This window comes from Martes martes (assembly GCF_963455335.1).
Source record: "Martes martes genome assembly, chromosome: 8".
NCBI classification, from domain to species: Eukaryota; Metazoa; Chordata; class Mammalia; order Carnivora; family Mustelidae; genus Martes; species Martes martes.
This window is the reverse complement of record NC_137895.1, coordinates 34,092,645-34,109,835: the sequence shown is the minus strand read 5'-3', so window position 1 is coordinate 34,109,835 and position 17,191 is coordinate 34,092,645. Positions and strand designations below refer to the sequence as shown.

The 17,191-nt window shown below is 33.6% G+C and overlaps 1 protein-coding gene across 1 annotated transcript in view; it reads left to right on the top strand.

Moving 5' to 3' along the window:
- Positions 1-2,290: 2,290 nt before the first annotated feature.
- The window catches only part of LRRIQ1 (leucine rich repeats and IQ motif containing 1), a gene marked incomplete at both ends in the record, with an annotated part of 189,908 nt that continues 175,007 nt past the window's right edge, over positions 2,291-17,191 (top strand). Inside the window, 6 exons of the mRNA XM_080812199.1 lie at positions 2,291-2,437; positions 3,976-4,087; positions 9,230-9,321; positions 11,160-11,277; positions 12,065-12,288; positions 16,709-16,783. Of these exons, the coding sequence (XP_080668325.1) occupies positions 2,291-2,437; positions 3,976-4,087; positions 9,230-9,321; positions 11,160-11,277; positions 12,065-12,288; positions 16,709-16,783 (768 nt within the window). The remainder of the gene's footprint in view (positions 2,438-3,975; positions 4,088-9,229; positions 9,322-11,159; positions 11,278-12,064; positions 12,289-16,708; positions 16,784-17,191) is intronic.

Genomic DNA, 17,191 nt, shown 5'->3' with positions numbered 1-17,191 from the left:
GTGTATTATATACAGTTTTTATCATCTGGATATGTGCACTTATCTACTACTCCAGTCAAGATAGTGAATAGCCCCAATGCTACAAGAATCTTTCATGTTGCCCTTTTATTACTATAACCACCTTCCTCCAATTCCATCTACCCCTGCCATTTTGTCACTTCAAAAATATTTTATAAATGGAATCATGTAGTATGTTACCTTTTGGTTTGGGCTTTTTGCTCAACATAGTTCCCTAGAGATTCATGGAGATTTGTTGGTATCCCTTTTATTGTTGAGTAGTATTACCTGGTATGGAGTTAGTAGAATTGGTTTAACCATTCACCTATTGAGGGACATTTTGGTTGTCTCCAGTTTGAGGCTGTCATGAATAAAACTGTTGTGAATATTCATGTACAAGTTTTAGTATGAACATCAAATTTCATTTTTCTGGGAAAAGTGCCTAAGAGTATAGCCAATACATGGAGATCAGTCCAATTAAATCATTTATATATGAAAGAAAGGTCTGTGATAATGTGTAACTAGAGGAAAGACAGACACAGGGTTTTTGTTTTTTTGTTTTGTTTTGTTTTGGATGGGAGTGAATTAATTGTGTTTATTTAGGGAAGAGAGGTAAGCAGAATAAAAATGTATGGTGAGGCAGTAAACAGAAAGGCTAGTGGTTGGAGCATAGTTGAGTAGGTGAAAAAATGTCAGATTCAGAGAATAGGCAGAAGATTACACTTTATTAGGGAGGGATTCTTCTCCAAGTAAGAGGAATATGAAAAGATTTCAGGAAAAGAAATAGGAAAATGAGGGCGTTTCATTTTCTTTGTTAACTAGACTGTAAACTTTGAACATAGGCTACTTGTCTTATTTAATCGGTATAGCACCTGGCACTGTTGTTAATGTACCTGGTGGGCTCCCAAAAAGTTGATTTTGAGATGAGTGAAAGAAGGAAAAGAGGGAAGGAAGGAAAGGAGGGTGAGTCAAGAAAGTAGCACTGGAAAGATCAGGGACTTGAGGAAAAAATGAAAGTTTGGAATAGTCTGGAAAATAAAATAATAGTTGAGGAGTAGAGTATTTTCAAAATTTTTTTCTTAAACCAAGACCCATAGTAAAACAAACGAATTACACTGCAGCTCATACGCACATGCCTACATACATACCCACCTACAATCAAAACAAAAGTTTTTTTTTAAAAACAGTTTTTATCTTTAACATATATAGTACACTTATAGTCTATTTTCTTATCTACCCTAATTTTTCCTATCCTATTCCATCATTAAAACTTTATGATGAAGAACCACTGATTTAATGTCTTGATCCACTAAAGAGTTATCATCTGCAGTTTGAAGACTCTTGGACTAGGGGATATTCAGAAGGATTGCTGGGCAGATGAGGAGTTTGACTAAGTTTGGAGACCATTTCATAGTGGGAAAAGCACTGGGTTTGAATTCAGGATCTCTCAATTAGAGCCATGTCCTCATTACTGATTAGCATAATGACTATACGAAGTTAAGTATACTCCTTAAACCTTGGTTTTCTTATCAATACAGTGACTATAATGGCCTTATATCTGTTCCATTGCTCTGATGATTATCACTCACACAGTGTCTTTTAGTGCCTGACTTGTCACTAATATGCAATACATGGAAGCTAATGGTGGTTGATGATGGTGATGATTACAGGAAGATATACTCTCATGTGCTGCTTGATCCCTATCCATCACAAGCATTAAAGGTTTAGATATAAATATTGGTCTTATAAGCCACATATTATTACAACATATTATTGTTGTTAAAAACATGTGGCTATCTATAGTAAATTAACAACTGTCAGTTAATGAGTAGAAACTAACCATATATTGCCCCATATATAGACTTAGGTTGTTTTCTAATGAGTATTCTTTTTTTTTTTTTTTACGAGTATTCTATTCTCTGAATACTCAAGCTATTCAGAGATATTTCACCCTCAGTTATTTCCATGAGGATGAATTTTACTATGACATTTCTTGGTTCAGGAAGTTAAGACAGTCCATTCCATGTGACTTTTCCTTTAGAGAATTAAGAGAGTACTATTAGAGTTGGCCATTTTGTATCAAACATTAAAGAACAAATGAATTAATGGAGAGGGGAAAAAAACGTTCTTTAATATATGGTACAACCATTTTAAGATACGATGAAGGTATCCTAGATGAAAACATATTTACACAGAACATGTTAGATTGGTATGACACATTAAACAACCCATAGATTTTACTCATTTTATCCTCTTCATTTTTCTTTAAATGGTTCTGTGTTTATTACAAAGGATGATGGAAAATGACGGTGATGATGATGATACAAAGCTCAAGGAAGAAATAGAAGCTGAATTGGATAAAATCAGCATTTCTTCATTAGAAAAAGATGATGTTGATAGTGATTCAAAATCAGACATCCAGAGTGATGATAGTGATACAGTAAGTGTTAAATGCTGGGCTTTTAAGATCCTTTTAACTGGAGTAAACTTTGTAGAACAAATACTACTTTGCTCAGTTTTCTTAACATTGTTATCTCATTTTTTAACTTTAGGATCACTTTTAAACAATGTACATTGTTAGATATTTAAATATAAAAAGTACACTGAAGATACAAGTCACTTATAATTTCACATGTATATATGTGCATTTTTTGCAATATTGGTATTATCCATAGAACTATTTACTTGTATCCTGCTTTTTAAACTTAAATCATAAGCTTTTTAATGTTATTAGAGATACATGAAAAGCAAAGTTTATGTGGAATCTTTATACCTATAGAAATAGTTATTTTTTGGAAATCAAATTTATTATCTTTTCATTTGTGTATTTCCCCCAATGTTTATATGATTAGAAAACATATTCACAGGGGCACCTGGGTGGCTCAGTGGGTTAAGCCTCTGCCTTTGGCTCAGGTCATGATCTCAGGGTCCTGGGATCGAGCCCCGCATTGGGATCTCTGCTCCGCAGGGAGCCTGCTTCCCTCTCTCTCTCTCTGCCTGCCTCTCTGCTTACTTGTGATCTCTGTCAAATAAATAAATAAAATCTTAAAAAAAAAAAAAGAAAATTTATTCACAGATTTATTCTTTTGCCTCAAAATCCTTAAACTAATGGGAATTTATTTTCAAATATGTTATATAACTAGTAGATCTAAATAGAAATTTTCCTGCATATATTTAGTTAATATTATTAATGTCACTTGATGAATAATTACCTCTTCTTAATTGATTTGTCTTATCTTTTGTATATGTTTAGTTGTTATACATATAATCTATCCAAGGCACTCTATTCTTTTCCATTATTCTGTTACTTTTTCCCCTATTGTAGTTTTTTTTATTATTAAGTATCAAACAGGTCAAATTCCTTGCTTTGCTTTTTCAAAATTTTCTCCACTAAACTTTTTCCCAAAGAAACTTCATTCGTTAAATTTTGAAGGATAATTATACTTTCATTTTTAATTAGGATGCAATAACCTACATGTTACTTTGGAAAGTTATAATTTGTATATTACTATGTCTTTTTATCCATAGCTAATTCAAGTGATAATTTTGAAATTCTTCATTTAGATATGAAAGACAACAGAATCATGGATGTACTTCATAGTCACCTGAAAAGAAAAAGCAAATTTTAATCAAATATAGTTGTTTGAACTGATTTACACATCTTGTTCAAAGTTTTGGTGTATGAAAACTTTTTTTTTTTTTTTTTTTAAAGATTTTATTTATTTATTTGACAGACAGAGAGCACAAGCAGGCAGAGAGGCAGGCAGAGAGAGAGGAGGAAGCAGGCTTCCTGCTGAGCAGAGAGCCCGATATGGGGCTCGATCCCAGGACCCTGGGATCATGACCTGAGCCGAAGGCAGAGGCTTTAACCCACTGAGCCACCCAGGTGCCCCGGTGTATGAAAACTTTTATGAAATTTTTGGTACATAGTTTTAATAAATGATTTAACAGTTACTTTCATTTTTAAAAAAACTTTAGGATTTGGATGAATTACCTGAGTCAGTTCTTCACTGTATTAACATCATAAAGAATAAGAGCAAAACTGCGGAAGAGCTCATTCTTCAGGACTTGGAAGATACTGATGTTTTAAGTAAGTAGTTTTTTTTAAGTATAGGTTTTATCTGCCTGGCAGATAAGTTTTCTGTAGTCATGATTAATTTATAATTTAGAAAAATATGCTGCTTGAAGTTCTTAGCTGTTGTTATATACATATATGTGCATTTCTCTCTACTATAATATCTATAATATGCTGGATTGTTTAATTTAGTCCATTAATTTTTTTTCCTGACTACTTCCTTTATATGTCCAATAAATATTAGCCACCAACAGTTTGTTTTACTGGTCTTAATTAAAACAAGACACTATTACAGTTGATTCTTGAACAACACAGGTTTGAACTGCATATGTCATTTATGTGCAGATTTTTTACAGTACAGTATTATAAATGGATTTTCTCTTTCTTATGGTTTTCTTAATAACGTTTTCATTTGCTAACTTTATTGTACGAATACAGTATATAATATGTATAATATATAAAATATATATATATCATATATATTATATATGATATATATATATAATATATAAAAATATGCATTAATAGACTGTAAGCATTCTGGTCTACAGTAGGCTATTAGTAGGTGTGTTTTGGGGGATCAAAAGTTATATGCAGATTTTTGACTGCATGGGGGCTTGTCACTCTTAACCCCCATGTTGTTCAAGGGTCATCTTTACTTTGAATTAAGAAAAGAAAATGAGTCACAGGAATTTTTAGAAGTATCAGTTTTTCATTTTGGGGGGAGAAAAACATAATTTACATCAGAAGCCTAACAATTTTTATTTATTTATTTATTTACTTATTAAAATTTTTTTAAAAAATATAATGTATTTTTATCCCCAGGGGTACAGGTCTGTGAATCGCCAGGTTTACACATTTCACAGCACTCATCATAGCACATACCCTCCCCAATGTCCATATCCCCACCATCCTCTCCCGTTCCCCCTCCCCCCAGCAACCCTCAGTCTGTTTTTTGAGATTGAGTCTTTTATGGTTTGTCTCCCTCCCAATCCCATCTTTTCATTTTTTCTTTTCCTACCTCCTCTCAACCCCCCGACATTGCATCTCCACTTCCTCATATCAAAGAGATCATATGATAGTTGTCTTTCTCCGATTGACTTATTTCACTAAGCATAATACCCTCTAGTTCCATCCACGTCGTTGCAAATCAGAAGCCTAACAATTTTTAATTGCTTCAACTGAGCAAAATTACTTCTTGGAATTCTAAGAATAATAGAATGATCAAAGATTTAACTAGAATTAACCATGGCTTGGTTTATAATGAAAAATGGCAACAGCTTAAATGTTCAACAGGCCTCAGTGTATCCAGCCACACCCACTGAAAAAGATGGCTTAGATAATATTTAATGGAATAAAAATGTTCATGATATAATATATATTATATCATATAATATATAATATATTATATATTATATGATATAATATATAAAATTATATATAATATATAAAATTATTATAAAATTCAGTTTTATTTATGCAAATAGTATACATTACGATGTAGATATTAATAGTCATTCAACAAATATTACTGTGTGAAAGGATCTGTTTCAGCCACTGAGAATATTACAGAGAACAAAATAGGCAAAGGTCCTGCTTTCCTATTCTAATGCTCCAGTGTGGGGAGACAGACTAGAAACAAATTAATGTCATATTTTAATAGTGATAATTTCAGTGAAGTAAAAAAATTTAAGATAGGGCATAGAGATTGGAAGTTGCTCTTTTAGATAGGGTAAGTCAAGGAAGGCCTCTCTGAGGAGGTGATATTTGAGCAATGACTGAGAAGGAAAGCCACATGGATATCTCAGTGAATAAGAAGGTGAGCCACATGGATATCTAGAGAGCCAGTGTTCTAGAAAAAAGGCTCTGTAAAGGTCAAGGCACTGATTTTATGGGGGTCAGATCATATAGGGCTCTTATAAATCATGGTCTGGGCTTTGGATTCTACTCTGTGTATGTGAAGGTTTTTGAGTAAAGAGTGACAATATCTGACACATTTTTGAGGCATTCATTCTGGGGATTGTGTAGAAAAGATAACCTGAGGTAGCAAGAGTCTACTACAAGACTGTTGCAATAGTGTGGTTAGAGGGATGTCTTGGTGGCTCAGTCAGTTAAGCAACTGCCTTTGGTTCAGGTCATGATCCCAGGGTCCTGGGATGGAGTCCCACTTTGGGCTCCTTGCTCAGCATGGAGCCTGCTTCTTCCTCTGCCTGCTGCTCCCCCTGCTTGTGCTCTCTCTCACTCTCTCTCTGATAAATAAACAAAATCTTAAAAAAAAAATAGTATAGTTAGGAATGAGAGTGATTGGAGTAGAAATGAAAAATAGTCACATTCTAGAAGCCATTTTTTAAAAAGATCTCATTTATGTATTTGACAGAGGTAGAGACAGCGAGAGAGGGAACACAAGCAGGAAAGTGGGAGAGGGAGAAACAGGCTTCTCTCTGAGCAGGGAGCCTGATGCTGGACTCCATCCCAGGATCCTGGGATCATGAGCTGAGCTGAAGGCAGTTGCTTAACGACTGTGCCACCCAGGCGACCCTCTAGAAACTAATTTTAAGGTAAAAAGAACCAAAAGTATTTATTGATGGATTGGAATGAGAGGAGAGGAAACTGACTCCAAGATTTTTGTCCTGAGTACTGGGTGAATGGATATGTAAAGACTTACTCTATGTACACGCTTCAAATTTTGTCAGTGATTATCTATAGTTGAGTTATAGGGAATATTAATAATTTGTTTATGTATATTTACTAAAATTTATACAATGGAAATATAACTATATTGGCAATTATATAGTTTAATGAAGAAAAAAATAAAAGGAAACACAATTATAAAAAATTAGTTACATGAAAGGTTATATAACTATAACAGTGGTTTAGAAAATTATGAGATCTCATGTATAGTTCTGATCAAATAAGTATGATAGTCTCAATGAATAGGATGTTTTTCCAAGAAAATTCAGATTATCAAAATTGCTTGAAAAAAGTGGAAAACATGATTAAATCAATAATCTGGCAAGAAGGTGGGAAAAGTTTCCTTCTTAAATGTCATTAGAAATTAGTATGATTAAAAAAAGAAAAAAAAGAAATGAGTATGATTTTACAGTTGAATCCTTACAATCCATCAAGGATAAACAAATCTGCAGGTCATTTATAAAAACCTCCATACTTCAAATACAAAGCATAACACACACACACACACACACACACACACACACGAAACCAGAGGCTAATTTCACTTATGAATGTAGATATAATAGTTGGGGCTCTCAGTTGTAGACACAAGCTACTTGAGCTGCTTTAGGCAGAAGGGTTTTGGGGGTGTTTGTGTCTTTGTTTTTATGGGTAGAAGTTAGACATTTTGGTTATTTATTGCTGCAAAACAAACTGAGTGGTTTAAAATAACAATATGTAATTATCTCTTATGGTTCTGTGGGTTGACTGAGCTTAGCTAGGCAATTCTTGCTTGGATTTCTGTGTGCTTTCACAGTTGGATGTTGAATAGGGACACCGTCATCTGGAGTTTTTAGTGGATTAGAATTCCAGGGGTGGTTCACTGAAATGCTTGTTGATTGATGCTAATTGTTGGGTGGGAGTTCAGCTGCAGCACCTGGATGGCAGCTGGAGGCGCCTACCTGTGATATCTCTCTATGACTTGCATGGCACCTGCATTCTGAGGAGTTCCACGAACAAAATTCCAATAGACTAATGTGGAACCTTGTAAGACTTCTTATAACCTAGTTTCATATATCACGCAACATCATTTCTATCACATTCTGGTGGTTACACAGGGTCAGCCCAGGTTCTGTGTGGGAGGGAACTAAACAGTATATGCACACCAGGAAGTGTGAAAGAGACATCTTTGGAGACTAGCTATTCTAATGAATAACAGAATTGTTAATAGAATTGAAGAAATTTACTCTAGTCCGAGCATCCAAAGTGTAAAAAATACACACACACGCGTGCGTGTGCACACACACACACACATACACACATCGTTAAACTGGGTTGCAAAAAGAGCTGCTGTATGATATAATTAAGATATTTGGAGATGTTGATCTTCTACTACAAACTCCTATCTCTAACCCAGAGCTCCCTCTATCATATTCTCATCCAGAAAAATGAAAATATCACTCCTTGTCTCTCTTCACACGTGATATTTTTATGGAAATAAAGACTTATGGAAATATATCAATTGACAGAACCTTAATCACCCTCAGAAACCTAGCTTCAAAGGAATCTGGAGAATGTTATTTTTGCTTTGTCAGCTCCTCACATGGGAAAGCAGGCTGCTGAGACTTTGAATAAGTGTTGAAGAAGAAAATTTGTAATGTCTGGCAAAATAGGTGTGAGTAATTAGTTAACCAGCAAAACAGTCATCTGTGAACAATAGCTTACTGTTAATGAAGACTACCATAATAGAACATATTAGCTGAAAAAGGACAAAAATTTAACTGCATCTGCACAGATGATAGAAGGACAATAAAATTTAAAAAACTCATAAAATCAGAAATGAAAGCTCACTTTATTCACATTAGTAATTATAATCTTTTATTTTTATTTTTATTTATTTATTTATTTATTAGATTTTATTTATTTATTTGACAGACAGAGATCACAAGTAGGCAGAGAGACAGGCAGAGAGAGAGAGGAGGATGCAGGCTCCCCGTGGAGCAGAGAGCCCGATGTGGGGCTCCATCCCAGGACCCCGGGACCACGACCCGGGCCAAAACAGAGGCTTTAACCCACTGAGCCACCCAGGAGCCCCTATAATTTTTTAAACTAATACTTTTATTAAAGTGTGTTTAGTATCTTCTGCAAGGTTATATTGCTAGTTTGTGGCAGTAGAATTGAACCTTTATTGATTTCTAATCAAGGTGTCACTGCAGTAGCAAACTCAGCATTGCACTGTGTACGTAGAAAACAGACTTCAGTCTAGAAAGAGAGTGTTTTATAAATTTATTACTTTTATTTTTAGAACAAAGATTACAGATTTCCTCTGTTCTTTATTTTTCATTATTTTCCTATTGTTTTGAGTCACTGATCAAGAATATACTATGATGGAATTTGAGATTGAAGGATAATGAAAGGGGTTTGAGATTTAAACATGCTTTGTCCTGCTCTAATATTTAAAGTTATAAATATTTTTTCTTTCTCTAGGCTATAGTTATGGAGTGGTTCCTAATAATCACATGCATTTAAGGGTAGAATTATCAACTGAACATAAAGAACATCCGGAACAGTTAATAAAGGTATCTGATCAATATTTGACAGACAGTACTCAATATTACAGTTAGATATTTTTTACCTTTCCCTCTTACGAAGCACGATAGTTCACTGATTTAAAGTTCAGTGGTAGGGACACCTGGGTGGCACAGTCCTTTAAGCGTCCAACTCATGGTGACTCTTGGTTTTGGCCTAGGTCATGATTTCAGGATTGTGAGATCAAGGCCCACGTCAGCACAGAGTCTACTTAAGATTCTTTCTCCCTCTCCTTCTGCCTGTCCCTAGTGTGTGCACTCTCTCTCTCTCCCTTTCTCTCAAATAAAAAAATCTTTTAAAAAAAGTAAAGATGTAATCTGCCAATTAGAACTTAAAAATTTAATTGTTTTTGGCTTTATGTTTTCTTCTTGCTTGTAATATATAAAAATTCAGATTTCAATTTTAAAAATATTAGAAATAGTAATTTGAATCATCAGCAATTGGGAATTTAAAATGCAAGTAGATAAAACAGTAGAACTATACTATGTGATATTTTTTCCCTAAAAACTCCAAGGAAAACAATGAATATAATGTTTATCATCCTGCTTAGGAATGTACTGTGTTCCAGCAGAGACTTTATATAGCCAATGGAAATTTTATTTTATTTATTTATTTATTTATTTTTTAAAGATTTTATTTATTTATTTGACAGACAGAGATCACAAGTAGGCAGAGATGCAGGCAGGAGAGAGAGGAGGAAGCAGGCTCCTCGCTGAGCAGACAGCCCGATGTGATGCAGGCTCCATCCCAGGACCCTGAGATCATGACCTGAGTGGAAGGCAGAGGCTTTAACCCACTGAGCCACCCAGGCGCCCCTCCAATGGAAACTTTAAATGTGGAACATCTTATGTTAGTTTTAAAAAAAGATAAAATATAAAAAATTCCTAAAGAAATAAGAGTAAGGGAGAGCCTGGCAACTTTGATTAAAAACTCCAGAAATACATTTGAGAAGTTTCTTCTACAGTTTTAGCATTTTGAATGCTTATTTTACCTAATTATCTCTGATTTTACCTACCTCTTCTCTGCTCCCTAAGATGTTTAATATAATTTGAAAATTGCTCATATATATGTGTCTCTTACTCTCTTTTTTGGTAACAAACTTGAAATATTAATTTTGAATTATCATACTGCTACTTCATTGAAATAGGTATCCTGTATCTTTCCAACTAGAATATGGTAGAAAGCTAATTATGGTAAAGTATTCATAAACATTATGACTTTTGCATAATTCAGGTTAAAGTGGAGAATAGTTCCATTTTTTAAACATGCTGAAAGTATTAGCTGTTTGTAGATGTGAGCAATCACTGTAGTTAAGAAATATAGAAATTTATTAAGAAGAAAGCAAGCATTAGCAGAAACACTGGGAAATAATTTTCAAGAGTTTTTTTTTTGCTTTCGAGTGTGGTTGACACACAGTGTTACATTAGCTTCAAGTACACAGGATGATAATAAAACATCTCTATGTATCATTCACTGCTCACCACAAGTGTATCTGCCATCTGTCACCATACAAAGCTATTACAGTATCATCGACTATGTTCCTAATGCTGTACCTTTTATTCCCATGACTTATTCATTCCACAGATTTTCAAGCAGTTTATTTGAATATTGTGGATAAATACAAGAGAATGATTAGAATTCTGAAAAACAAGGAGGATAAAATACAGTCTGCTTGCATGGGAATACAATTTTTAGTGTGCTGTAGGATTGTATTTGAGAGAGATTGAAAGTAAATAAAGTTCTAGATATGTGTATATATAGCTTGATATATTGTTAAAAATGATTGCTTTACTTTTTCTTTAATTATTGGTATTCTTTAACCTTTTAGATGTTGTCTGAAATAGAAAAAGAAGAATTTCTGAGGAATAAAACCCATTGTGGTGGTCCTGATTCTATTCCAGAGCCTGATCCTCATGATTTGCCTGTGGATAAACATGTTTTGCTAGGTATGCTAAATTGCTCAATGATATTTTTGATAGTTTTTATGTGATTGACCATAGTTCTCTGAAAAAAAATTAGACAGTTTTTTTTGACATTTAGAAAAATACAATCATGATATTTGAAAATTATTATACCTTTACTGTACTTACTTAGTTTCATATTTTCATAGTTTTTTAATTTCTCCTAAATTAACTTGATTTAAATATATTTAAATTTTCCATCTATATATCTGACTGAAATAGATACATCCAGCCTTGATTTTTTTTAGATTTATTTATTTATTTTAGAGAAAGAGAGAGAGAGTGAGCAGGGGGAGGGGCAGGGGGAAAGAGAGAGAAGCAGACTCCCTGCTGAGTGGTGCTTGATCCTAGGACCCTGAGATTATGACATGAATCCAAAATCAAAGAGTTGGAAGCTTAATGGACCGAGCCACCCAGGTGCCCCCAGCCTTGGATTTTTAAGTATCCTTTAACTATATTCCTTTAACTGGTGTACACACACACACACACACACACACACACATATTATGTTTTTATATTAAGTTTTGTGGTATAGTTAAGGCAAGTTATGTGATTTCTTTATTAACTGAAATAGAACTTCTATACCTTGTATATGACAGCAATAGGATTTTTAATATATATTCAAAAATACCTCTTTTTGGATATTATCACTTTTACTTTGGTAATACATTGACCTTATTTCTTCATTTCAAAACTACTTTCATACTCTATGTTAGGTCAGTTTTGAGGGGCTTGCTTTTAAGAATAATAACGTTTCTCTTCATGAATACAGATGATGCTGATATAAATTTTGGATACTGTGAAGTGGAAGAAAGATGTAGGCAGTCTTTTGAGGCTTGGCAAGAGAAACAGAAAGAACTGGAAGACCAGGAGAAAGAAACTCTCAAAGCTCAAAGGGATAGAGAAAAAAAGCAATTTCAAGAAGAAGAAGAAAAGAGATATTGCTGGATGAAACAATTTGAAGTTGAAAAAAAGAAATTAGAGAATATTCAGAAAGTAAAGTATTTTTTAAAGATTTGTTTTGTTTTTCATACATTCTTTCTTTTTAACTTTTTAAAATTTAAATCCAATTAACATACACTGTATTATTAGTCTCAGAGGTAGAATTTAGTGATTCATCAGTTGCATAACACCCAGTGCTAATGCCCATCACCCAATGACCTCTTCCGCCCCCACCTACCCTCTAGCAGTTTGTTTCCTATAGTTAAGAGTCTTTTATGGTTTTCCTCTCTCTCTATTTTCATCTTATTTTATTTTTCCTTCCCTTCCCCTATATTCATCTGTTTTGTTTCTTAAATTCCACATATGAGTTAAATCATATGGTATTTGTCTTTCTCTGATTGACTTATTTCACTTAGTATAATACCCTCTAGTTCCATCCATGTTGTTGCAAATGGCAAGATTTCATTCTTTTCCAAGGTTGAGTAATACTCCTTTATATATGTATATATATCTCATCTTCTTTATCCATTCATCAGTCGATGGATATCTAGGCTCTTTATACATTTTTTGAATCAGTAACTACTTCTGAATAGTACGGAGCCTTTTAGATTATGGTGTGGATTGAGCTCTGTTCTATGGGAACTCTAGGTACTCTTGATAATTGAAGCCATTGACTGTGGTAACAGTATTTACTATGGACTTCTTGATTAGTTTTCCTTACATTTATGCATTCAGATTTTTTAAAAAAATTATTTTATTATATACATTAATTTAATTTAATTTAATTTATTTAAAAATTTATTAAAATTCATTGAAATTTCAGATGCTGCTTTGGATCTTGGGAGCCCCCTGGGGTCAATGAAATTACAAAGATTGTCCTAGAAGGGTCGATATTTACAACATAAGTGTTGCTTTTTCATATACTTCTGATCATGCAAGAAGGCAACAAAATTTTCCTGATCATGAAATGTCTTTGCTATGAGGTCTAATGTATAACAATTACATAAAACATATTTGGTTATAGTGGTTCACCCATGTAGGTAATGGTCTGTGCCTTGTTCCCATAATTGAGCTAATTCCTGAGATTAGAAATTTTTTTGGCGTGAAGGAGTTTTGTGTTGTTTTTGTTTTTGTTTTGTTGTCTGTTTCCTCCTAACCCCACCCCAGGAGATCCATACGTTTAGGTCATGGTAGTGGTATATTGAGAAACTGGTGGAGTTTTAGGACCCCACTTTATGGCCATCAGGATTGTTAGAATGTATAGATAACAATCAGAACTGACTTCTCAGTCTTACATTAGTAAAATTGACCTGCACATTACCACACTTACTAGTTTTGAGAATTACATATAGAGAATGTTGACATGTGGTCACTTGGGCAGTTCAGTGTGTTCTAGCCCTCCATGTTGAGTACACTGCATTTCCTGATTATAGAAAATAAATTTAAAGCAATTATAACGTATACTCAGTATGGCTGTGGCTTTTTCTAATAATGGGAACTATGGATCCTTAGCTTTCATTTACACAGACTTTTTGTTTGGTCATTTCAAAGTGTCAGAATCTTTATTCTAGAATAGGCTTTAGTATAATTTAGATTATAGGAGTAGGGTTTGTAGTCTTATGTTGAAATGCATCATTGCTGTTGATTGTTAGTGGTATTTAAGATTTAGAAAACATCTGACTTTTAAATTCTGTTTACCCAAATTGTCATATTTAATTGTTTTAAAACAAAAAATTTATTGACTACCTCAATGGCAAAGCATTCAGCTATGTGCTTCAATGACACAAAAGAGATCTGACATCTGGGCCCCACCTTCAAAGAATTCCAGCTTAGTTTCTAAAAGTGATTTGTGCTTTATCATAAGATTATAGTTTAAAATATTTTAATGAATTCCTAAATGTATACTTTGTTATGCCTTGGGGCTTAAAACTTTTCCAGTGAGACCATGTCATAATTTTATAAAGATGCATTGTAAATATGAAATTTACTTACTTTCAGTAGTTGTTTTCTGTGTCCTTTGTTAGCTGTTGGGGGAATGAAATAGGAAGCTATTGTCAATTTCTTTCCTTAAGAGTTCCACCCTTCCACTCCTTCCTCATTATGGGCAAATGATCACATTGTATTTTTGCATGAATTGCAAACTTCCTCTTCCTAATCCTATATCTAGTTTGTACCAACCTCTGTATTCACCCTACCTTTTTTCCTTGTCTTTGCTCTACACTCAGTAGGAAAGATTTCTTTTACTAAAAGTTAGGTTTCCCTGCTCTGCTCTATAATATTTTTCAGTTTACGCCTGCTTTTTTGTTTTATAGTTTTACCTTGTATGCTGAAACACCCCATCAACTTCCTCCTTTCTTATTGTTTATAAGCATGTTCAATTTTCTCCCATCTTAGAAATAAAACAAAAGAAAAATCACAAGATCACCTTTGTTCATATGTCTCATTTTAGCTTCTCTTTAGCTCTACTTATCATGGTAAGGCTTCTAAAAGAGTAGTCTTGCTATACTTGTGTCTTCGTCTCTCATTGAATCCTAAAACTATGAGGTGTATATCACCACCACTCCACCGAATGAAACAGCTCTCAACAAAAATAACAAATGACTTCTAAGTTTCCATATTCACAGTTTGTTTTTCAGTTCTTATATTGGCCTCTGTAGCAATTTATGCCAGTAAAAATTTGATTGTTGACCATTTCTTTTTTTTTTTTTTTAAGATTTTATTTATTTATTTGACAGACAGAGATTACAAGTAGGCAGAGGCAGGCAGAGAGAGAGGGAGGGAAGCAGGCTCCCTGTTGAGCAGAGAGCTGGATGTGGGGCTTGACCCCAGGACCCTGGGATCAGGGCCTGAGCTGAAAGCAGAGGCTTTAACCCACTGAGCCACCCAGGCACCCCTGATTGTTGACCATTTCTCTCTTCCTTGACTTCTGTGGGATCACACCTCCTTGAATCTCTTCTTACATGTTTGACAATTCCTCCTTTATGTCCATGTTAGCCTTCTCTGTCTCTATCTCTCTCTTCTTGAATATGGTACTACCAAGGATTTCTTCCTTTGTCCTTTTTTTTTTTCATATACCTTCTCTCTTGATAATGTCATTCATAGCTGACAGATACAAATCTGTTATATAGCTGTTCAGAAACAAATCTGTATTTATAACAAAAAGGAAAAATGAACTACGTAACTCTCCTACAGATAATTTACACTCAGAGCTTAATGTGTCTAAAACTGAAGGCATTGTCTCTGAGTTGTGCTTCTCCTCTGGTATTCATCATTTTGATGATCTACACTGTCATCATAGTCTAAGTTAGAAAGATAAGGACCATCTTTGGCTCTTCCTTCTCTTTATTATCCTCTTCCCTCTAATAGTTATATTATCCATCTTGTCATCCACCCACCTATCTGCTGTTACTCTGTAGTCCAGGGTGTCCTAATGTCTAGCTTGGCATATTGACTAAATTTGCCAATTATCTCTCTACTTTTGACCTTGTATTCCACAAACCCATTCACCATAGTGCTGCCAGGAGGGCTTTTTAAAGTTATTTCTCTGCCTAATTCTCATTGTAAAGATTATATCCAAAGAAAGATTCCCAGTTCCTTTATTTCCGGACACTTGGCAGTTTGTAGCAATTTCATGTTTACATTGTTTTTGTATTTTTCTCACTCCCATCACCCTATACAGAAGGCCCTCCTTGCTGCTTACATGGACTTCTCTAATAACTACCTCTTTGATCTCTTTAGTGACTCCTTGGCTTTTTGTCTTTAATGTAACCTTTTAATTTTCCTAAAAACAGAGCTACATTTTCCTAATTGGAAAACATTTAATAAATGCCTTCATATACGGTCTTCTATATGAAACTTTTCATAATCTTCTAATTATAATGCCTATTTCTACTGTGGTCCTTTATAGCCTTCTCTTGATAAATTTATTCTGTTAAATTTGAGGTGATATGTGAACTTACGATAGTGTTCCCATATTAAAGGTAAAATTTTAGAGGAAAAGGATTCTATTTTATTGATCTTGTTTATTCTGCAGAGTCTTAACAAAATAGATGCTAATCAAGAAAATCGTTATCCACCGAACTGATGGATTATGTGAATTAAATGGGATGGTGTGGAGAGAAAAAATTGTAATATAAAACTCATCTTGCAAACATTATTATTTGTGGGTTTTGCATTACCCAAGAGCATATCTAGCCAATGCATTTTATTATGTGAATAAACATGCTCAGATAAATAAAACAACTTACCCAGGTTACAAACATCTTTATGTGCTCAAAATGGGAACCCTAGATATCATTTATGTGATACTTTAGGTTGAGATTAAGTTTGTTGTCCCAGTACTAATAACAGAGTATCATTGGGTGAGTTGTTATCTTTAACTATTATTTATAAATATTAGTTGTCAGAATCAAATATAATGAACATAATATTTTTGATATTTGAACATAATAACTCAGTATTACCATATGTTCAGCAAGAACAGGACAAGATGAATGATGAACTCCATAAAGAAGAGAAAATGTGGAAAGAGAAATTTAAAAAGCACGAGGTAACTATTTCTTGTTTTTAATCATTACAATAATCATTCTTCATTTGAAATAGATTATTATACTTGAAATGGACATAATATTGCCTGTCTGGTATAGGATTTAATTTACTAAAGCTTTAAATATTAATCATCAGAAATTCTCCTTGAAATATAATGTCCTAAATATTAAAATAAACTGGTTTAGTGAATGAACATGCCTATATAAAATTGTAATTCTATAATTTTTAAGGTTTGAGGAAACATACTATTATAAATATTTCATTATGATTGAAGATGGTTATGAAAGGTCATTTCTTGAACACAATTGAATATGTTAAATAATGCCTTTGAATTTAAGATCATTCTGATGATACATTTTTAAGTTATAAGTTTATTTACCTCAAAGATTTTTTTAAAGATTTTATTTAT